The 22930-nt window shown below is 55.1% G+C and overlaps 6 protein-coding genes across 6 annotated transcripts; 4 read left to right on the forward strand and 2 right to left on the reverse strand.

The window, feature by feature from the left end:
• Nucleotides 1-1363: 1363 nt before the first annotated feature.
• VTJ04DRAFT_8960 (uncharacterized protein) lies at nucleotides 1364-2791 on the reverse strand (the record flags this gene model as incomplete). Its single annotated transcript, XM_069367454.1, has 3 exons — nucleotides 1364-2374; nucleotides 2460-2628; nucleotides 2754-2791. 3 exons carry the CDS (start codon nucleotides 2789-2791, stop codon nucleotides 1364-1366), a joined length of 1218 nt encoding a protein of 405 aa, XP_069215781.1.
• A 584-nt stretch (nucleotides 2792-3375) lies between these two features.
• On the forward strand, nucleotides 3376-6049 carry VTJ04DRAFT_8961 (uncharacterized protein; the record flags this gene model as incomplete). The annotated part of the gene is made up of 2 exons (XM_069367455.1): nucleotides 3376-5232; nucleotides 5285-6049. The coding sequence occupies 2 exons, from the start codon at nucleotides 3376-3378 to the stop codon at nucleotides 6047-6049; spliced, it is 2622 nt and encodes an 873-aa protein (XP_069215782.1).
• Nucleotides 6050-12541: 6492 nt separating this feature from the next.
• Nucleotides 12542-14404, forward strand: VTJ04DRAFT_8962 (uncharacterized protein; the record flags this gene model as incomplete). Its single annotated transcript, XM_069367456.1, has 4 exons — nucleotides 12542-12804; nucleotides 12866-12964; nucleotides 13025-13092; nucleotides 13158-14404. The coding sequence occupies 4 exons, from the start codon at nucleotides 12542-12544 to the stop codon at nucleotides 14402-14404; spliced, it is 1677 nt and encodes a 558-aa protein (XP_069215783.1).
• Nucleotides 14405-15725: 1321 nt separating this feature from the next.
• On the reverse strand, nucleotides 15726-16832 carry VTJ04DRAFT_8963 (uncharacterized protein; the record flags this gene model as incomplete). The annotated part of the gene is made up of 1 exon (XM_069367457.1): nucleotides 15726-16832. The coding sequence occupies one exon, from the start codon at nucleotides 16830-16832 to the stop codon at nucleotides 15726-15728; it is 1107 nt and encodes a 368-aa protein (XP_069215784.1).
• Nucleotides 16833-17660: 828 nt separating this feature from the next.
• On the forward strand, nucleotides 17661-18609 carry VTJ04DRAFT_8964 (uncharacterized protein; the record flags this gene model as incomplete). The annotated part of the gene is made up of 3 exons (XM_069367458.1): nucleotides 17661-17851; nucleotides 17920-18038; nucleotides 18110-18609. 3 exons carry the CDS (start codon nucleotides 17661-17663, stop codon nucleotides 18607-18609), a joined length of 810 nt encoding a protein of 269 aa, XP_069215785.1.
• Nucleotides 18610-19300: 691 nt separating this feature from the next.
• Nucleotides 19301-20937, forward strand: VTJ04DRAFT_8965 (uncharacterized protein; the record flags this gene model as incomplete). Its single annotated transcript, XM_069367459.1, has 4 exons — nucleotides 19301-19354; nucleotides 19431-19523; nucleotides 19621-20770; nucleotides 20894-20937. 4 exons carry the CDS (start codon nucleotides 19301-19303, stop codon nucleotides 20935-20937), a joined length of 1341 nt encoding a protein of 446 aa, XP_069215786.1.
• Nucleotides 20938-22930: the final 1993 nt, after the last annotated feature.

The raw sequence follows: 22930 nt of genomic DNA on the forward strand, positions 1-22930 counted from the left end.
CTACATCTTAACCGTTCACCAGAGCCAACCAGAACTAAGGTCCCTACACTAAGGTACCTAACACACCTACTAAATGCAACACCCACGGCGCCATACTCTAGAGGGAACGGAGATGTGAGAGAGTGGCGTCAGCAACCTGTCAACACCAAAACACCAGCGAACTTTTAACCTGGAGACTTGCCGTGTCTTGGGATCTTAGGTTCTTCGGCATGCCCTATCCCGGCTAACCAACCAACCAACCAACCCGGAGAGTCAAACCCCGACCCCGCGCGGAGAGACGCGAGAGAGCCTGGTTCCGTGGAGGCGGCAGAAAATAATAAATTATCAACAAAGATTCCACACTATCTTAGTCACCTTAGACCAACCAGTCAGATACACACTTCTCTCTCCATACCTATCCAAGTCGCCGGATGCCTGGGGATCAATACCGGGAGGCCGTCCTCGGAAGCGATACGACTCTGCCTCGCCCCGCGCTGCTGCGACGATTGTTGATTGTTGGTAAATGGAACAGAAGCCAATCACGCCTTCTATCGCCGCTTCTTGTGTGTTTCTCCGGCACGGCATGATGCGGCGCGGCAGTGTCGACAGCAGACTTATTAGGTGCCTAGAGGGAACTCGGACGGATGGACATAGGTGGCATGTTCCACCTGTTGAGTTGTTGGTGGTGTGCTGCTCTGCTGTCTGTATGGCTGCGGATCAGTTAATTACCTGACCTACTTCTTTGACAGCCGGATCAACACTTCCCTCAACACCACCACCTCCGGCCCTAATTATCCAAGTCGATGGGGGCGACGGGGCTGTCTCAGAAATCTTCAGCTCTGGGCATCATGTGGCCAACCGCATCCACAAGTCTGCCACTCCGGATCATGACTTACCTAAGCAGAGCAGGAAGCGCAACAAACGCACCAGACCCCGACACGCAACCTGGGTGCACCGTACTGTGGTAGATTGCAAGTTCCCCAATCCTTCAGCGCATCCATACCCAAGCAAGCCACCCTAGGTGTTTGTTCCCCCCTGGCCCCTGCTGGGGGGACGTCGACAGCAAATCCATGGCTTTCGGTTTGGAGCTCCCGTGGAACTGGACGGGTGGCCACAGCCAATCGTCGGTCCTGATAATCAAACAGAATCAATCATCGGACCTTTGTGATACCCAAAATACCTGACACAACACGACACAACGTGCGTAGAAGTAGACCGGCGAGCCGGGTCGTACCTAAGTCTCATGATCAGCGGCGGACCAGATCATGTTGGGTTGCCAAGTGCGGACGGGTGTCGATCACATCAAAGTTGAGCAGACGTTGGTAGCTAGCTAGTTCCTACCCGTCAGTAGTGAGGGAGCTTTACACAGTAACAAACCGTCTCACTAATCATCATCCTCCATCAACGCCGCCAACTCCGCCTCCTCCTCAGGGCTCAGCAACCCCTCGCCTCCCTTCTTACTCCCTTCCTCCTCCGCAGCCGGCGGCTTCACCTGCTCCTTCACCGCCGCATCTAACTCCCCCTTTTCCAGCGGCCATGTACGAACCGTCCCGTCAATACCCACGCTGCACACACTTCTTGGCCCGAGCACCACCAGTGCCGTCACCTCGTCGTAGTGTCCCTGCAGCGAGCAGTACAGCTTGCCCGACGCCCGGTCCCAGAACTTGACGTCCTCGTCGCGGCCCGCCGTCACCACCCACCGCTCCGTCACCGCGACGGCGCGCACGTGGTCGCCGTGCTGTAGCGTCTCCTCGCACGCAAAGTTGCGCGCGCGGGACAGGCACTTGGCGGTGCCGTCGCCCGAGGCGGTCCAGAGGTCGGGCAAGTCGTCATCGCCGCTGAGGTCGAGGGCGAGGCGGTAGACGGTGGTTTCGTGCTCAAGGATCTGGCCGCCGGCGCCGCGGCGGGCGGCGGTGGTGGTTTGGTCTGTCGCCTGCTCATCTGTGGTTGCTGTTTCCTCGATCAGCTCCCACCCATCCAACCTCACCCTCCACCGGCGGATGTGCGGATCGCTGCTGGCGCTGATGACGACCACCTCATCGGGCGTCGACGCGGCGCTATCGACAAGCAAGTCCTGCACGCTGAGCATGTTGACCTGCGTGTCCTGCAGCGTGTGCAGGCGCTGCCCCGTCTGCGTGTCCCACACCAGGATCTTCTTGTCGGCGCCGCCGCTGATCAGCAGGTCGCGCCCGCCGACGCGCATGCATGCCACCGCCTTGACAAAGTCGCTGTGCCCGACAAACTTGCGGCCGGGGGCGCGGGTTGCCAGGTCCCACGACCAGACGCACTTGTCCCAGGACCCGGCGAACAGGGTGCCATTGTTGGGCCCGCCGACGGCGACGCAGCAGACGGGGGCGGTCGGGCCGCGGTAGGAGACGGTGGCCTTGTCGGGGTTCTGGGGAGAGGGTTAATCCTTCAGAGCTTTTGATATACTTAAGGGCCGGAGGGAATGGGGAGGAGGGAGTGGCTTGGGAGCTTACATCGACGTCGACAAGCCGGACAGCACCGGCCGACTCGGCGACCAGGATGCATGATGTGGGAGATCTGGGATCAGGAATGGCTGCTAGGATTTTTGACTTGAGCGCAATGGGGTTGCCAAACTTGTTGCCGGCTTTGGCTGCCCGCCGACGCTTCTTTTCGATGTCGGCACTGTGAACGCAGTTAGTGCCATGTAAGCTCACAACCTATCAAGTACAACACCATATCAAAGAGAATGGAATAATAGACCGAAGGAATGCCTGGACTGCTTGACAGCTTAAATAGCTTCAACTCACTCAGTCTCAAAAAAGTGTTCTGGGTTGGATGACTGCATTTTGACCTCGCAGAGTTGACTGAGGTTTTCTGAGAATCAGCAGCCCCTCGCTCTCAAGCCTTGGGCAAGGTGATGAACCCCTCGAGCAAGGTGATGAACCTTTTGTATTCAAAACAATAAAATGCTGCCTATTTGGGCTTGTTTAGGCACCTACAAATTGCCCGTCCGACGGTGTTGTGTGTTTGGTGTTGACCTCACAAAAGGGGGTCACCCACTCAATGCCAAGCTTTGGCAGCTGGCGGGGCAATTCGGGTTGGGGTTGTCGAGTGGGGCGGGGCCAGAACGCGAAAAGGACCGTCGCTAATTGGGAAACGCGCTTGACGCGTCCCACCGTTGTTGCGTTCAACACCGCCTGAACATCCCAGAGCCCCGCGGCATTGGGCCACTTTCCAACATATCCAATTCTCACCAAACTCCGAGACAACATTGAACCGCCTACTCGGAAACGAGCATACTCGAGACGAGGCCATCCTCCAGGGAAAAAAATTGCCGTCAATTAATCGAATGGCAAAGTGACAAAGCCAGGTCACCAATCGCCGATCGTAGCAGCGGATGCCAAAGTCTCCCCGTTCTTCTTCAACAACATGACGTCTCTCATAGCCTCACGGCCCCGGCCTCGGCCTGCACATACCCAGGGCACCACCCGTTGCGCCTACACTCCCGATGGCTCCCGCCTCGTCACTGTCGGCTCCAACAACACCATCCGCCTGTACAAGACGGGCTTCGACGGCGAACCAGACAACATCGATGACTGCCAGGAACAGAACCTGGCCGTGGCCGCGAGCAATGCCTTCTTCGTTGCCGGTGCCGAGGATGGCACCGTCATCAAGTACTCGCTGGCCGAGAAAATGTTCGACTCCTACCTTCTGCGCACCACCCTGCCCGTCCGCGATGTCGCCCTCTCGCCCGACGCAAAGTGGTGCGCCGTTGCCAGCGACGAGCTGACCGTCAAACTGGTCGACACTGCCGACAACACCCGCCTGCACACCCTGCAGGAGCACAATGCCCCCACGAAGCATCTCTCCTTTGATCCCAAGGGCAGCCTCCTGGCTCTGTCCTGCACCGACGGCGTCATCTACATCTATTCCCTGACCGCCGAGCCGCCAGAACTCATCCGCAAGGTTGACGGTGTCATCGGCCGCCTCGACTCCGAGTCCGACGCCTCCTGCCGCGTCGCTTGGCATCCGGATGGCCGCGCCTTCGCCGTACCCACCCCGACCCGAGATATCCAGGTCGTGTCCAAAAACGATTGGGAGAAGCAGCGCGCATTCTCTCGGGGCCATGACGGCGATATCACGGCTCTGGCCTGGTCTCCCAACGGTGCCCTGCTCGCGTCCGCGGGCAAGGACAAGAAGCTGCTCCTGTGGCTGGCCAAGGACCAAACCGTCATTGCCCGCTATGACTACCCCGGCGTCATCGACATTGCCTGGCATCCCACCAAGAACCTCGCCTCCTTCACCACCTCAAGTGGCGAAGTGTACATCTGCGAGGACTTTGTGCCCGAGCAGTTTGCCAACCAACTGGTCCTTCCGAAGCAGCCCGCCCCGTTCATTCATGATCCCCTGAATGAGCGGCCGATCCCGACCCGGGGAGGAGTGCCAATTGCCGGTCCCCTCCCGGCACGGGCCCGACGGGACTCTCTCGACAGTCTTGACGACCTGCTAGACGGCGATATCGATGGCTACGAAGACGATGACGGCTTTGTGGTTGATGATGACGGCGCCGGGTATACTCTTGGCTCACGAAAACGGGCTGCTGACGGTGATGACCTACCAGGACAGCGTCCCAGCAAGCGCGGAAACTTCCTGCAGCCGCAAATTCACCCTCCGTTCCAGCCAGGGTCCACGCCCTGGCGCGGAAACCGCAAGTACCTCTGCCTCAATCTGGTCGGCGTCGTTTGGACCGTCGACCAGGACTCTCACAACACCGTGACCGTCGAGTTTTCTGACCAGGAATTCCACCGCAACTTCCACTTCACCGATACTTTCCTTTACGACAAGGCCTGTCTGAACGAGAAGGGCACCCTCTTTTCGTGCCCTCCCAAGGACGACGTCCCCGCCGTCGTCTTCTACCGGCCTCACGAAACATGGACCCAACGAACGGACTGGCGGATTTACCTCCCTAAGGGTGAGGCGGTCGTGGCCATGTCGCTCAGCGACACCTTCATCACTGTTGTCACCACCGGCAATTACGTCAGAATATACACTCTGTTTGGCATCCCATACCGCGTCTATCGGCCCAAGAGCAATCCCATCGTCACCTGCGCCAGCTGGCGGGACTATGTCCTGACAATGGGCAACGGACCCGTCGGTCCGGATGGCATGTGTCGCCTGCTGTACACCATCCAGAACATCAAGCGCGACGAAATCTGCCAGAACGAGGACACGGTGGCGCTGCCCGAGGGCGCAACGGTAAAGAGCGTCTTTTTCTCAGACAAAGGGGTGAGTCTGCTTTTCCTCTTTTCTCATGTCCTCTTACTAACCTCTTCCCCAGGACCCCTGCATCTACGACTCAACCGGCACTCTTCTCACCCTCCTCCACTGGCGGGAGCCATCCCGAGCATCCTGGGTCCCGCTGCTCGACACCAAGCTCCTCCCGCGCCTTGCCTCAGGCCGCAAGCACGAGACCTATTGGCCCGTCGCCGTCGCCGACAATAAATTCCACTGCATCATCCTCAAAGGCGGCGAGCAATACCCTTACTTCCCACGCCCTCTGCTGTCCGAATTCGAATTCTCCATCCCCATCACCAGCGGCCCGTCGTCCAAACGCAGCAGCAAAAAGAAAAACAAACGCCAACACAACCCTGCCGATTCCGACGCCGAAATGTTCTCGGCCCCTTCCTCCGAGGACGAAGCCGACCAAGATGCCGACGACGACCAATCCCCCGAAGACAAGGAAATCCAGTCCCTCCTCCAGTCCTTCCTTCTCCAGTCGCTCCTGGCGGCGCAGCACCGCGACCTGGTCTCCTCCCTCGCGCGCCCGAGCGCGTCGCACCGCGCCCGACTCGCCCGCCTCGACCTCGACGCCGACAAGACGCTGCTGCAGCTCCTGGCGGCCGAGTGCCGGGCCGGCGGCGAGGAGAGGGGCATGCGCGCGCTCGAGGTGGTCCGGCTCATGCGCGATCGCAGTGGGAGGATGCTGGAGGCGGCGGGCAAGGTGGCGGAGAGGTATGGACGCGGCTTGTTGGGGGAGAAGATTCGGGAATTGGCGGAGCGGGTTGTGGGTGGGGAGGAGGACGAGGAGGAGGACGAGGAGTGAGGTGTTTGGAGAAGGGGAGTTGGATGTTATTGAGGGGGTTTGTGACTTGGGATTGGATTGTTGTTGTGGTGTAGGATTTGTATGGTCTGGAAGACTGTTATACTCCTATTATGTGTACTCACACCTACGCCTCACTTACCTCCCAGCATTGGCCTTGGGTTGGGTTTTGCCGTTCATGATGTTCATAATGGTCACCTGCTATGACCCTTTCCAGGAGATAGATGGATGAATGAATGGAGGTACGGAGACTGCAACATGATGATTACACGACACGAGTTTCTCGGTGGTGATGAGCAAACCGCGTCGCTATATTCCTAGACATATCAGGATACAAGTATGATGTACAACGATCAAGTAGCTCTATCCGCTGGCGTAATAAAATAGTGCTTGATTCCTTGAAGCTGAAATGGCTCCGCCTTCGCCCACACTGCTGTTGTCTCCGTTTAGAGGGAAGTATGTGCGTAGCTGGTTTCCCACTCCTGAGACAGGTGTCGTATTACTAGGTATGTACCTAGGCATGTTGTCTATCTCTGATATGTCTGACGCATTGGCGAGACATGGAAACTGATGGTTACCTCCCTACATCTATGTGTAATCTGTCCTTACATCTTGAGGGGGTATTGCTGGAGTGAAGTTGAAGGAGCAGAAGAAGAACGACAAGAATAAGGCCCAACTTCCCTCCTCTTCGTCAGCTCCGAAGCAAACAATATGAGGCGAGCAGAGCAGTAGAGGAACTGGAACTGGAACACGGTCAACTGGAAAAACACCGGGTCGAGGGGGCTGAGCTGCTTGGTTGATGTTACAAACAATAGTCTATACGAAGAGGTGAAAGTCGGCCACGGCTTTCGGACAAGAGCAGGCGTAGAAGACACATCGCCAACTTCTGCTCTCTCATTTCCCAACCCAAGACTCTATCAGTATATCTAACCTCGGAAGCGGAGATCAAGTTGTTCGTAGTTCGTTGTACATACTTTTGACATGGAGCAGCTACCTCACGTTACCTACCTGAACTAAGTACCTGATCAATCTTCAGACGACGCAACCTGCACGCGGGCACAGGATCAAGACCCGATCAAATGCAACAAGACCAGATGAATAACCCGCGAACCATTCGAGATGGCTTGCATTCAAGGTTGCCACATGGCTCGGACATATGAGTACATCGATGCATGCGCATATCATTGGTGTAGGCGTATGTGTTGTGAGTGTATGTATGTACACTCCCCCTCCCTCTGTACCCTGATGTGTGGTCGAGGAAGCTGATCGTTGGTATTTGGTTCAAGATCAGGTGAAACATCCCACCCACCACCACGCCCCCTCATAGACACACAAGTTTGAACTTTCTGAGCTGAAGAAGCTGAAGAATACGTACCTATGTATGTACATACATCCAAGCAGGAAGGGCACGCCACGCTACGCCACGTCCCGCGATCTTCTCCACCATCCAGACTCAGAGTTACGAGACCACAGAAAAGTTCGACACACCCAGCGAGATGTGTGGGTGGGCGGACTTGCCTCATGGACAACTGGAAATAGTAAATAACCTGTGTAAATGGTATGTATATGAAAAGTGTTGGTTGGGATCGGACGGTGACGTCTTGCGCACAGGACCTACACAGCAAGGGCTACATACCTGACCTTACCTGAACTACTGACACATGGTGGTGGGCACATGGGTATGTATGTATGTATACTTAAGTAGGTACAGATGATGGGATGGTCTGCTTTTCCCCAAGCCCAGCCACGTATGTACGTACATACATACTTGAGCTAGCTTCCGCCCATTCCGTCCGTCCGTGCCGCGCGGCTCACAAGCATCGCATCCTCCTATCGGCTTATTTTGTTTTTTTCAGCGCCCATGCTTAGTACGTACATACATGCCTATCTTTACTCATAGGGCTGAGCCGCTCGTCTGTCCGTCTGCGAGTACCCAGCAGCAGCAGCAGCAGCGGAAGTGGTGCGTAATGACACCAATAAAACAAGACTGTGGGGGTCGGCAGGCGGGTGGGTTGGGGAGGCACTCTTCCCACTACACCTACCCGACCAACAGGACAATGAGAGTTAAAAGAGTGTCTGGGGGAAGAAGAGAGGGAGAGGGAAAGGTGATTTATTGAAACGCAAACTCCTGTACACAAGAGGTTCCCCCTTCCCCTCCCCGTCTGTCTGGGTGGTTGACAACAGGACGAGAGGTAGCATTGCATCAATAGCTGCGATGCCCGTCGGATCGTTGGTGTGATGAGAGCATACAGAGTACTTACCTCAGGCCAGGTAAGTACGCATGGCTGTGAGTAGGTAGTTATTGGCCTGCAATCATGATGTACTTGCTACTGTGTGAAGTAGGTGTGGTTGGGAGGGTGGTAAGCTGAAGCAGGAGCTGAGCAAAGCAAGCAATATTTTACATGTACGTATGCATTCAGTTGTCATGTCATGCATGTTGTTGGTGGCGCCGAAGCTACGTATCTGTCCAACAGCACGGAGACTTGAGAAAGGTTGCAGGTCTGGTGGGTGCTGGCTCTGAGATTTGGGTTCCTACCGTGTATGAGGTACGCCGTGGTGTACAGAGTCAGGGGTAGTCAAATCATCGGATGCTCGTCCCCGATAAAAAGAGCATCAAAACGGCCAAGACACGAAACTCATCCCAGCCTGTGAAGTATCATGTACTATTGTGGAGTACCTAGGGGAGTGCACATTGAAAGAAGCCCAATGCCCTTTGCCTCGCCTCGATCGCGTACATCCGAGCCGATTCTTCACGTCGGGTCCTTTCCTGCGGCGGGCCCGGCAATAGCACAAGGGGGTGGAGGCAATGCAGGAGGATGAAAAGGGAAATCGGCACAAGGGTATTTTCTCTCGATTTTTTTCTCAGCGAGAGGTTTGCCGTACGGCAGTGCCGGTGGGGTAAGGATGTATGTATCGAAGTGGGAAGAGTAAGAAAAGAGGGGGGAGACACAGCAAGTCTGCGCTGATTTCTCGCATCTGTATTTACTCGCCGTAGGGGGGCAGGCGGAAGTCGATTCTGCAGCAAAGCGAGATGTCTCCTTTTCTCGGCTGCTCTGCAACTTATTAAACCATTACGCGTCGGCGATGTCTGGAACTATGTATGTACATACGGTACACATATGAGCCAGTTGAGATGGAAGTCTCTTGGTTGTTTTGTTGTCCTGTGTAACGCCTGTCAACAGAGACTATTGTTTACTCCTCGAAGGCTTAGAAAGAAATATAATAATGGAGTTATTTGTCCGATCGGAACCGGACTTGTAGAATCCCAGGTCGAGGTTTAACAAAACTCGGTACTCGGGAGATACTCCGTATGGAACATCAGGAAAACCAAGCGAGCGGCGAACCACGGGACGGGTTGGTGTTCCCCAGACGCTATTTTGGGCCAAGGTTGACGGGAGGTATGATCTGCCGGTCCGGGTCCGGGGCGGGGAGTGTCTCGGGTGATGGCCATGAGTACTTTCACGGGTTTGTTCGGGTTAGAGGTTTACTCAGATCGAGAGAGTATATCAAGTTGTTGATGGATGACACTGGTTTGAGGTGAGCAACAGCTTGGACTAGCCTCAGAGCTGATGAATGTCTTCTCTACTCATTAGTTAACCTCCGGTTTGGATAGGGGTGACACAAAGCTTGTTGAGGCCGCACACAGGCACACGGATCAAGATGCCTGTCTTAAATTCTCGGCTATAAGGTGACAGACAGGCCGGGGGCGTTGTGACAACTGTTTGTCTGCTGCACCTCATCAGCAGGCGATCTCTTGGTGGACAAAATGAAACCGTCAGATTTCCCAAAATGGTCTTGGCCGTTCCAGGACGGTTCGCAGGCTTCTCTTGAGAGGGCAATTGCCGTTTCATCAGCCTCGTCTGGTGGTGGTGGCGAGGATGGCAAAAGATACCATACCTGGTAGTTATGGCTTGTAACACAGCGTGTTCCCCGTTTCTTTTCTTTCAACTATACAGTACACTAGTAGTTCCCTTCAGCCGTTTAGTCAAAAAGATGGGTAGCATTGCTTCTGGTGGTTGTCCCCTCTTCACTTTGACCTGACTCGAGATCACGCACTCTGTTTCCGATTCGAGACCAGCGTCCGTGCGTGTGCCGGCTGGGGCTAAGGTGGGTGATTCCGCTTCCCTTCCGGCCAAGACCGTCCAGCGCCCACCTTTGTTCAACGGACAGAAGCCACGGGGAGCTCGGATGAGCAGCAATAACCTTCTGATGCACGCGTATTGTGTATAATTATTGTGTCTTTCACTAAACTTCTGGGAGCTGAAGCTCTGTGGTTTACTAATAGATATCCGGACCGGGCATCCTCGTCTCGGTTCTCGTCATGGCAGGCGCACAAAAGGTGTGTTGAAAGACGACCTGAGGCGAGGGTGGCGTTTGGGGCGTCTGCATCTCGCAGGAGAGCCGCGGAGCTGGGGCCGACCTGGTTTGCGATCCGAGGAACGACCTGGGTGATTGTTGGGCGGGTCCCGATCCGGCATGGCCGCGCTGAGGGTTGATCGGGTCCCCCAACTTCTTGCTTTTGTTTTCTTGTGTACATACAGTAGTTAGATTCTCGAGCCGTTGTGTCAAACTAGGGAGCTCGGTCTTGAAGGGCCGAAGACAAGACATGGTCGAACCAAGATCAGGAAGGTCGGCGGTGCACTGAGTTCTGGAATGTCCATGCCACGAGGGCCCTGGCCAGTTTCCATGTGCTGACCTGCGACGAATGAAGTGCAGCTGGAAGATCCAAGCCGACTTCTGGAAGGGGAATTTGGCCACAGCACACTTTCCAGATCTTCCATGTTGGAACCTGGAACACAAGTGGAACTCAGATGGACCAAAATGGCAGCGGAGCGCATTGGCCACCCGTCGGATCCCAGTGCCAAGACCCAACCCGGGAAGCAGCGAAGAAAAAAGAGAAGGCCGGCCGCGTCTTTCCTCTGCCTGTCCGCTGCCTGCCCACTGCCTGGCCGCAGTTCCATCCAGCACCCCGCAGATGCTCGCAGTGCAGTGGGCAGTGCGAAAGAAAACGTGCTCCAGCTGCCCGTCCCTGGCAGGGGGCATCCACGGCTGCACGGACACCATCCGCCATGCTGCATCATTGGACACATTGGACACATTTGGACACATCGCAGCCAGTCTTCTGTCTCTTTTCTGTTCTCTTGCAGACCTCGACATCCTCCACCGAGCGCCTTCTGCCCCCCTCACCCTCCACCTTGCCTGGACCTCCACCCTGTTTCTTCAGCCATTGACGCCGACTGGCCCTCGTAACGAATCCCCATTGAGACTCGTCCAGCCTGCCGCCACGTCCTGCACTACCTGCCGACGTGGAGGTCGGGTCTGCTTGCCGAAGTCCATTGTGTGCTTGATGCAGTACCGGAGTTTAATAGTCTCCCAAGTAGGTATTGCTGCGCGCTGCCTCGGCTTCACCACCAGACCGCAACAACGCCGCTCGTGTCAACGGAAGCATCCATAAATTTGTTGACTTTCCACTTGCGGCTCACGACAGGCCAGCTCTTGTCGGTCCCGGAGTGTGCCCCCAAACTCCAACAAGAGACACCACACAGTGCAGCCCCTGGCTCCGGCAGCCCAGGCCCTGGATCGTCCCTTGTGCTGCTCCCGCCAATCAACCTAGACCCGGCTTTGCCAGCTCCATCCGTCTCCATCTGCTCGACAACTAGCCTCGAATCCTTGCGCCACCCTCCAGCAGCAAGATCGCCATCCAGGAGACGAGCCCTGTGTTTTTTCAACTCGGCCATTCCCCCAGGCCACCATCTTTGTGGCCCCTCTCTTCCCTCCGTCTTCTGTCCCATCTTGCTGTTCGGGCGATATCCGGATCGACGACACCCAAGAACGGTAAACCGCACACCGCGGAGAGACCAACACGTACTCACTGACGTCCTGCGTACCGTACGCTTTCCCGCGCTCCGCGACTCCAACACGAACTGCGCAATCTGGACGGGAACTCCTTGCTTCCAACCGCGCCAACACCAGCCCTACTGCTGCTCAACTTTGAGCCTCTTGCCACCGCCGACCATTGTTTCTTCGAGCAAGTAGAGTACACCCGACGCCCGAAAATTGGCGAAAACGGCAAGTGTAGCACAGGCCGCAGCCGGGAATAAAACACGTCAACGGCTTTAACCTCCCGGACGCCGCTCTGAAGAAGCGCGGCACGCGATTTGACCCTCCGCGCGGATCATGAGGTACGGACCATCTTCCTGCTCGAGGCTTTCGACGTCGGTACCCTGTCCGGCTTCTACCGGTCCCAGGCACTCGGCCGGAGAACGCCTTCTCCTGTGGCCCCATGCGGCGCATGCCGAGAGACGTCCTTTTCGTCTCTCCAACTTCAACGATTTGTTTCCTGGCGCGTCCGACTTAACGTTGCGCTGACCTGTTTGTTCAATTTCAGGACAGATGGCCGCGGCGACTGAAAGCGCACCGAGAACGACTCGAATTGACGGCCCAGAGCCACCCCTGGGCGCGAGAACTATCCCCATCATGACCCCCACCATCAAGATGTCGTCGCCTCCTCCAGGCGAACCTATGGACGTTACCACCCCGACGGCCTCGTCCGCGCCGGCTTCTGCCTCCAAGAGCCCGGATTGTGACGTCAAGGTCAACGGATCATCAAACGACAGGTTGCAACCACCGGCGCCCACACAGGATCAGCCACAAACAAGCTCCGAGAATGCCACTACCACGACCCCGGCTGCCAATGCGGCCACCACAACCGTCCACCAACCCAAGGTCCAGACGGCCTTCATCCACAAGCTTTGGAGGTACGCTCCACTCTCGCTCCTTTGAACTTCCTCCGAGAGTACTTGCTAAGACGTCCCACAGCATGCTTGAAGACCCCAAGATCCAGCACCTAATCTCGTGGACGCCCAATGCCGATAGCTTCGTCATCCAGCCTTCACACGAGTTCTCCAAAGTGCTAGCGTAGGCCCGCCGTTTTGCCGCTGCCGCCCGTTCGCTCGACGGCGCTAACCCCACTCGTAGACAATACTTCAAGCACACCAATATCTCGTCCTTTGTGCGCCAGCTCAACATGTACGGATTTCACAAAGGTATGATTTGAGATATTGTGGCAGATGATATCTCGTCACGACCAGCCGCTGACTTGAGTGTGTAGTGAGCGACGTCTTCGCCCATGGGACCCCTGACTCGACGCTATGGGAGTTCAAGCATGGCAACGGAAACTTCAAGAGGGGAGACATGATGGGTCTGCGGGAGATTCGCCGTCGTGCTTCGCGCCATGCCTTGGGACACCGAGAATACAATAGCCAACGGGCGCCTGCATCACAACCCGGCACGCCTGCGGAGCCCGTTGCCCCGATCCAGGATGTCAACAATCCGAGGCTCGCCAGCATCGAGCACACCCTGTTTGATTTGACGGCCCGCTTGCAGCGCGCCGAGGAGAATGCCCAAATGATGCAGGTCAAGCATCAGGCCATCATGGATACGGTGAGCCGGCTCTTGCAATACAATCAGGATCTGTCGCGCGCCGTTCTCTCCCTGGCACCCCCGGACAGCCAGATTCACCGCGACGTTTCAATGATGCAAGCCGATGTTCAGCGTCAGATGGACATGTTCCGCTCCGTTGAGGAGCCTCACGACTTCGCCAACAGCCGTCAACAATACTTTGCGAACGTCGAAAACGCCCCCGTGTCGCCGCGTCAGTTACCCCAGGACGACCCCCGGAGGAATACTCTTGCCGTTCCCCAGCCGCGGCAGCCCAACAACTACTACCGCCCCGCGGTTCCGTCCAACCTCTCCATTAGCACTCGCCGTCCCTACGGGTCCATTGGCGGCAACAGCGCGCAGTCATCTCCCTCTTCCCTCCGCGTTCAGCCGCCCCCTCCACCTCCGCCTGGGCCTCATCCCCTTGCCAATGTGGAGCTCCCGCCGAGCGGCCTTGGACGGCGCCACACCACGGCCGACATTCGTGCCCACGGCTGGCAACCGAACCCTCCGCCCTTCGCCTCGGGACCGCCCTCCACGCAATGGCCCTCCTCCCCGAACCGCCTCGCCCCCAACGCTGCAGAGGACCAACGCATCCGCGACTCCTTCTCTCACTACACGCTCCAACCGCCGCAACAGCCTCACTCGCGTCCAACCACTCCGCCGGCATTACCGCACCTGTCCAACGGCGGGCCGCCTCCCCCGCCGCCGGCCGCCATCGAGACGTTCGGTAGCTGGTCGTGGAACTCGGCCTCCTCCAACAGCAATAGGAATCTGATGGTCAAGGACCACTCGGCACCACCCACGCGGCGCGGCAGCATGGCGCACATCTTGAACCCGGATCCGGTGGAGAGAATCGATGAGGTCAGCTTGGATCCGAGGGGAGATGATGATAGGAAGCGGAAGAGGGTGGAATAGAGTCTTGGCTTGGCTGTCCGCATGGCGGAGCCAAGGTTCGGATGGGCGAGGGTTGTTTTGGGTCATTTGAACTGCGCATATTAAGTATTGGATACGGATATGGCGGCAACTAGGTGGGCGGGCGAGCAGCATTTTCTGTGGGACGGACAAATTGTGTCATTTTTTTCCTTGGCGACCAAACACAAGAAGAGCTGGTCACACTGCCCGATTGATGGCCAGGTCAGGTCAGGTTATATCAGGATTGGAGATGTTTTTGTCAAGCAAGGGGGAGAGAGAATTTTGGCATACCCACCCACCCAGCATGTTAACAATATCGAGCCATTTTTTCTTTTTTCCTCTTTACTTTCCTATCGACATGCTGCGCTGGGCTGCCGCCGCTGCATTCAACCAGGTTTTGAATGATACACAACAACAACCGGGGTTTTTTTCCGGCTCTCGGTCAGTCAGGGGACTTGACGGATGGGTATGGATCTGGCGGGACGATATCGACTCAAGGGATGCTCGCGATTTTTTACATACGCACTATCTGGTCTTTTTTTGGACGATGACAGGATCCGATGGGATGGGTTTTCTGGATTTTTTTTTTTTTGTTTCGTTTCTTTTTTCCTTTTCTACTTCCAGATTCCGGGCTCTTCTTGATGGGGAACGGATATGGGGTCTGGGATGTGTATCATCATGTGTATTTGATGTTTTCTCATGTTGACATTTAACCTGCCATATTTTATGTATTTTGGGTTTCATTTTTGTTTGAGTACCCTTGTTCATTTTCGAAGGAGAGTATAGTGGTAATCATGGAAGGTTTTGGGCTCCATTGGGTTAATAGTTCAAGGTTCTAGGTTAATATGGCGAGGAAAGGAGAGTGGTGGATGAGTACTTCTCTACCTGCCTACCAGGGATGGAAGACATGGATCGTATGTTGAGTCGGTTCGGGGTACCTCAGAGACTTGCATGTTAACTGAACTGATGATACCTACCTACCTATCTACTTACCTATGTGAGATTGGGAAGTAATCGGAGTTGTGGGTGAATACCGGTGGGTTTTGGCTTGTTTGGCCTGCTTGTGTTTACCTCCCTGTCTTACCTGAGTGGATGTTTACATTCTTGGTGTTTTTATATGGTGTGTTTGAGCATACCACATGTCAGGCCAGTATTCTATGGCATTATAATATATTGAGCCATTGATATGTACAGTTCTAGCTATATGATACGATAGCCGTTGTTTGATACCTGACACAGAGTATGTACATACACCATGTCCACCACCCTTCCAGAGCGAGGGGCTTACTACGATCTATCCACCCTTCCAGCTTCGCCAGCTCCCTCACTCATCCGTATCATCATCTTCTTCCTCATCATCCTTCCCACTCCCCGTTTTTGTCTGGGATGTCTCACCTATCCCGTTTACCTCTCCCACCTTCTGCTTTTTCTTCTTTTTCTTGTTCTTCTTCTTTTTCTTCTTTTTTGTCTTCTCCTCACTACCAGCTACACCCTGGTCCTGTAGCCCCTGCTTTTGTTCTTGTTCTTGTTGGGTGTGTTGATTCCCCGTCTTAGGATTCTCAGCCTCGGACTTGCCTGGCGCTTCTTGTTCCTCTTGGTTGGCGGCGTCTTTCATGACCACATCCTCCGTCGTTCCCCCTCCTCCTCCTCCTCCTGCTGCTGCTTCTTCATGCACAGCCTTGGTCTGCTGTTCCACCTTGCCATTCTTCTCCTTCTCCTCGTCGTCCCCATCCCAGGTAAGCGCCTTCTTACTCTTCCCCCTCTCCCTCCCACTTCCCGTCTTACCCGCAGTCGAAATCTCGTCCGCCGGAAGCGCTGCTGCCGCCGCCTTGCGCTTGCGAACCAACGCGCCCTTTCCCACGTCCTCGTCTTCTTCTGACTCACCGCCACCCCCAGCAGCAGTAGTAGTAGTACTCCGGTTTTTTGCTGCTGCTTTCTTCTTCTGCCTGGCCTCCTCGATTTGTCGCATGGCGTTTTTGCCCAGGACTTTTCGGCCTAGACTTAGGGTTTGCTGGTCTTGTTGTTGTTCATTCTTGCTGCCGTCCTTCCTGGTAGTTGCTGTCGAGGAGGAGGAGGATTGGTTTTTGGGCGCGGGCTTGTAGCCTATCCCTGCGTTATCTAGGCCGAAGGTGTTGAAGTCGTCTTCGTCATCTTCGAGGAGTTGGCGGCGGGAGATTTGTTGTTGTTGTTGTTGTTGTTGTTGTTGTTGTTGAGAGGTGGAGTGGAAAGCTGGGGGGGTAGGGGAGGCGGAAGAAGAAGAGGAGGATTTTGTTGTTGTTTTTTTAGATTGGGATTTATTGCTGTTGGTGGTTGTGGTCGTGGATTGGAGGAGTGAAGCACGCCGCTGTTCGAGAGCGAGGGCGATGCGATTGTGAAGGGCGTTGAAGGAGGCAGCGGTGGGGGGTTTGGAGTTGTCGTCTGGGGCTGCCATGGCTGGGGATGATTAATTATATCATGGGTGGGCTGTGGGAAAGTTGGATGTTTGGTGTGTATGTGTGGATGAGTGTGAAGAGTTGGTGTAAAGTGAAGTTGATAGATGAAGTTTGTTTCATGGATGAGAGAAGATGGTGGAAATTTTGAGCGTGGAAATGGTATGGTGATACGGTAACATTTCACGCCAAGCTCCGGCTTGTGTTGTGATCCTTGGTCCCTGACGAGAGAGCAAAACAAATAGGACAACAACGGAGATTGGACATGTCGGTATGAATCCAATTGCTCGGAATTTCATTCTGGGAAGTGTGTGCACCATCGTAGAGCCTCTCCTGCGGTCTGGTTTGGGTATACTACCCGAGGTATGCAAGACCATGAACCGCAACGCCGTTTACCTCCAACTAGTGGGCATTCCGGCATCCAATTCGGCCAAGAACCCGGGAGGCACCTTACTTGCTGCAGTCAGCAGCAGCATGGGTTTGTGTTTTTTAGTTAAGGGCATGCCTATCCTGCGCTGCTGGAGTCGCTATTTGACGCCCAACCATCCCTAATATGTGGGTAAATGGAAGCCTAAGACCAGATAGCACATTCTGGAGTTGAGGGATGACGCGTGGTGCTTGGACCCGGCAGGCAGAAAGATGTTAGGCTGGAGATATCGACCAGCAAAGAGGGGGCCTTGTTGATGGTGAAGGAGGGGAAATAATCATGTATGGAGTGCCCAAATGATTGGGGATGGGGTAGCTAGGATTGAGGTAGGCTTTTCCTTGACCATCTCAGTCCAAACTACCTGATATTCCCACAATAACCTCCATGATATCCCTTGTCCGCCATGGTTGATCTCAATTGGAACCACTTCGGGCCTGTCCCAGATGCCCTCCCGGACTCTCGCGCCTTCGCCGAGCACTTCTATCACCAACTCAAGACGGCGTTTCCCGACTTTGTAGCCGACTTTGAGGCCAAGTTTGGCATCTGGCAGAGGAGATGGTTTGAACGCCAGGCCACACACCCAGCCCCGACTAGGTAAAATACCTTAACTACCCCATTCATGAAGAAGGCTACAATCAAGAAAGCTGACCGACCTTCCAAAGCGTCTGGGAGAGCTGCGAACTCACCGAGTATGATGCTGTGCTAATGCTCGGACCCAAAACCATCCCCCTGGTGGTTCACGAGCTGTGCAACCCGGACAACCTGTTCGCTACCGTCCTGTGTATGACCAACCCCTTGGATGAATGGGAGCCCACCATACCTAGGTGCTGATTTGAGTCTTGGATCGAGCAGATAACCACCTTGAAACCAACCCCTCCGCCAAAATCGATCCCAACGACGTGCTCAACTACCTCACCCTGAACCGACAAGCCAACCTGATCGTGGATCTCAACCACGAGCGCGCGCGACGGGCACAGGAGCGGATCGAGGCCTGGCGGAAGCAAACAGAGTCGAGACAAAAAGAGGGACTAGAAGAGTCGGGAACAACACAGGGGACGGCATCTCAAGAAGGGGATCCAGACACATCCTGCGCGGAGTACGCCGCGTTGGTGGACATGGGACCAGGAATCGTGGCTCAGGTCATGCTCTCGTATGCGGCGGATAAGACAGGACCGTGGTGGAAGGTGATGCACCGGCTTGTGTGCGAAGAAGAAGCTCAGAAGACGCAAGAGGAGGTGCAGTATGAGCGCTGGAGGGAGTGGTTTGAGGATATGGAGTATTATGAGGCGAAGGAGGGGTTGAATCCGGAATATTTGAGGAGGATGGGGATGCAGGAGGGAATGTCTACATGATCTCTGCACTCCAAAGATGCGAGAGCTGTGGTATCATGACGACGTTGTTGTGAGATTGGTGATGTCTGCCGGGAACTAGGTGCCTACCCACCCCCGTTACAATAATAATGCCTTGGATATCCGCGGACTGCCGTTGATTTGGGAAATGCTGTCTCGAACCCTTGAGAGTTTCACCAAGTCTTGATCTCAAGTCAACATTGTTGTCAACCACGCGTAGATTCCAACATGGTGTTCGATAAAAAAATCAAAATGAAATACGAAGCTCAACAGTATCCGTTGAGGTCTATATCCTCCAACTCAAAGAGTTCAAACAAGAGAAAAACAGAAGGCCGAAGCCAACCGCTCGAGATGCCGAGAGATTGGCGGCCGGGTGAACAGATCCTCGGCCGCCCGCCATCGATTGGCTGCACAGGGGCCTTTGGCGGGTTCGGCAAGTCCCGTGCACCCCCTGTTGCTGGCTGCTATCACGGCTATCGCTGCACCAAACGCTTGGGGCTCTTGCACTGCATGCTTGCGGGAAAGCGTCATTTCCAGGAGCGAATCCCAATTTGGACCAAATCCCCTTCCAGGGCCAAAATCACAAAGTGCGTCACAACCTCTCTTTTTGGCCAGTCCAACACCTGCATCTCCCCTCCAACCTCTTCAAACCGTCCTTCGTTTGCCCGCGACACCCCCAATCTGTTTTTACACAATGTATCGCCTCGGTCGCAGTCGTGCGCTGGCATCCGCCTTTGCCGCCTCCAAGGTGCGCATCGCAACTTGTTGTTACCCAACTCCCCTTATCGCAGCTAACCACATTGCACGTCCTCCCAACCCTCCAGGCGTCGCCCTCGACCAGACTTCAGAGCTTCGCCCAACAACAACGGCGAGCCCTGAGCATCCACGAGTATCGTTCTGCCGACCTCCTGCGCCAGGTGAGACCGCGACCGAACCACCGCACGCCGGGGAGGAACACTGCCGAGGTACACCGCCGTCGCTGACACATGGCCCGCTCCTACCGCAATATTATAGTATGGCATCGATCTCCCCAAGGGCGCCTATGCTCAGTCGGCCGCCGAGGCTGAGGAGGTGGCCAAGCAAATCGGCACCGACGACATGGTGATCAAGGCCCAGGTGCTTGCCGGCGGGCGCGGCAAGGGCACCTTCGACAACGGGCTCAAGGGCGGTGTGCGCGTCATCTACTCGCCCACCGAGGCCAAGATGTTCGCCGAGCAGATGATCGGCCACAAGCTCATCACCAAGCAGACGGGCGCCGCCGGCCGCCTGTGCAACGGCGTCTACATCTGCGAGCGCAAGTTCGCTCGCCGTGAGTTCTACCTGGCCATCCTCATGGACCGCGCCACCCAGGGCCCCGTCATCGTGTCCTCGTCCCAGGGCGGCATGGACATCGAGACGGTCGCCAAGGAGAACCCGGACGCAATCAACACCACTTACATCGACATCAACGTCGGCGTGACTGACGAGGTGGCCCGCTCCATCGCTACTAAGCTCGGCTTCAGCGAGCAGTGCATCGAAGACGCCAAGGACACCATCCAGAAGCTGTACCGCATCTTCATCGAGAAGGACGCTACCCAGATCGAGATCAACCCGCTGTCCGAGACGTCGGACCACAAGGTCATGTGCATGGACGCCAAGTTCAACTTTGATGACAACGCCGAGTTCCGCCAGAAGGAGGTGTTCAGCTGGCGCGACACCTCGCAGGAGGACCCGGAGGAGGTGCGCGCTGCCGCCGCCGGGCTCAACTTTATCAAGCTCGACGGCGACATTGGCTGCCTTGTCAACGGTGCCGGTCTCGCCATGGCCACCATGGACATCATCAAGCTCAACGGCGGGCAGCCGGCCAACTTCTTGGATGTCGGCGGCGGCGCCACCCCGGCGGCCATCAAGGAGGCGTTTGAGCTCATCACCAGCGACCCCAAGGTCACGGCCATCTTTGTCAACATTTTCGGCGGCATCGTCCGCTGCGATGCCATCGCCCAAGGCCTGATCAACACGGTCCGCTCTCTGGATCTCAAGATCCCCATCATTGCCCGCCTGCAGGGCACCAACATGGAACAGGCCCACCAGCTCATCAACGACTCGGGCATGAAGATCTTTTCGATTGACGACCTGCAGAGCGCCGCCGAGAAGGCGGTGCAGCTGTCCAAGATGGTCAAGATGGGTGCGTGGCGGAGCTGAGTCTTCTCCTTTTTTTTACTTCTTCTCCCTTCATCTTATTCTTCCTTTTTTTTTTCCCTTGTTGGTTATGTGTTCTTGGTAAGCTAACATTTCTTGTCTGCTACAGCTCGTGACATTGATGTCGGCGTCGAGTTCACTCTGGGCATTTAAGGTCGTACATGCATCATTGAAATCGATCGATCGATCCATTGGGTGGATGGGCGGATAGGTAACTTCACTGGGAGTCTGGATGGTGATACTAGATAGACTGGAGGGGTCGAGGGCATCGGGATAATACAGTAAGACGATGATGGACTTTTTTACGCTCTGTTTTCATGTAGCATGTTGTCTTCCTGCTGCTGCTGCTGGCCAAGTGTGGTTCAGTACTGCTTATGATGCTGTGCATGGTTGCTGCGAGCATCGTTGATATTGGCGTCACTATGCCTGGATGTTGTTGTTTCATGGCTAGCTGGCTGGTTGGTGAGGTAATGAGGCTAGATGAATGCGCCATGATGCTTACCTCCGATAGATATCACTTGGGCAAAGACATGTCTGAATTGGTGCTTCTCGTGAGCTGGCTGATGTTCTACGTTGTTGCTTGTGTGTCGTTTTCTGCCTTATCCTTCAACTCAACTCGGTCGGCCCTGCCTAGGTCCTTTAGATCTGCGGTTCATCTCTTCTGTCGTGGACGGTGTTGTGATGAATGGATGCAAGGAATATCCATGGTAGCGAGCAACTTGGGCTGAGGTGTCTGATGAAGATTTGTCTGGACCTGAGTATTTGGTTGTTCATTATCGCTGATATATGTTGAGGCCGAAGAACTGGAAACAGCCCAGATGTCGTCGGTCAATGGAGCAAAGCAGGACGCCAGCATGCACATACATACCTAACTTCTGTTGGCCAAGCTAATGCCACACAGATTAACTTGGCATGTGAGGAGAAACAAGGTTGGATTTGGATTTCGGAGGTAGTTTTCCGTAGGCAGGTGGGTTTGGGGTTTTGGTTTACCCCAACTTCAACTAACACCCATTGATGATCTGAGGGGTTGGGAGAGCGGTGTGATGAGTACGGAATAAAGTGGCCCCTGAAGAGATCTGTGAAGAGATGCAGGTGGCTTGACTACAAAATACCTCTGAGAAAAAAGTCTGGGACAGCATAGATGTATATACATCCATCCGACATATTGTGCAACCTCCATAAAACTTGGGATTAAATGCTGGCATCTCACTTACGCCACCACAGTAACATCAGGAATAGCAACACAATGAGAGCACGACCCTGGCCCAGAGTCTTGGGAGGGAATTTAATAGTCGTTTCTTGGCTAAGCCTTCCCTTTGCCCATTGCTTGTTAGAAACATACCATTCATCCATCCATCTGTCCGCTCGGACAGCGGGAACTGCTGGGCCTTCTTGGTTATTGGATGATCCAAGCTGATGGGCGGACGGATGTAACTTGGACGTGGGATGAGAGATCTTATGATCTTTGCTTTGATGCAAACCAAGTACCTAGATGATGATATTTGGATGGAAAAGTTGGAGGTGATTGCTTGGGGAGATTAGGTTAGGAGAGGGGGGAAGGTGTTGGGTTGAGCGAGATGAGGGGTGAGGTGGTTAATAGCGCTGAGGTATACTAGCTCAGGTATAGCTGGCTGGCTTGGCTTGGTTTATATCAATCACCCCTCTCCTCCAGTTCTCCCCCGGGCTTTTGGGAGCCTTCGACAGATTCACTTGGTTGGCATGTGTATTTGAACCTCTGTGGTGTCATCAGAATCGCCAGACAAAGAAACACATCTGCAGCTCATCCTCGTATCACTCATAAAACCAACCCACTTATACACCAACCAACTGGGCACCCACCTGCACCTCCACTCAACGACAGAATCCATATACCCATTCCCTTGAACGAATATCCACCTCTCTTTGCCACCGACACCTTCAACATCCAGACATGTCAGCCTGCCCCTGCTCCTCTTGCTTCACCTCCTCGCAACAATATTCCTCGCCTCCACAGCTGGGCCAGTCTCAGCAGCAGCAGCAGCAGCAGCAGCCTCCTCAGTCACCAACCACACTCAAGGACTCTACCTCGAACCGATCTTACCACCACCACTCCGGAAAGAAGACAGCGGGCTCGTCGTTGTTGGATAGACTCCGCAGACGGAACAGC

The sequence above is a fragment of the Mycothermus thermophilus genome (assembly GCF_041956435.1).
Source record: "Mycothermus thermophilus strain CBS 625.91 unplaced genomic scaffold VTJ04scaffold_6, whole genome shotgun sequence".
NCBI lineage: Eukaryota > Fungi > Ascomycota > Sordariomycetes > Sordariales > Chaetomiaceae > Mycothermus > Mycothermus thermophilus.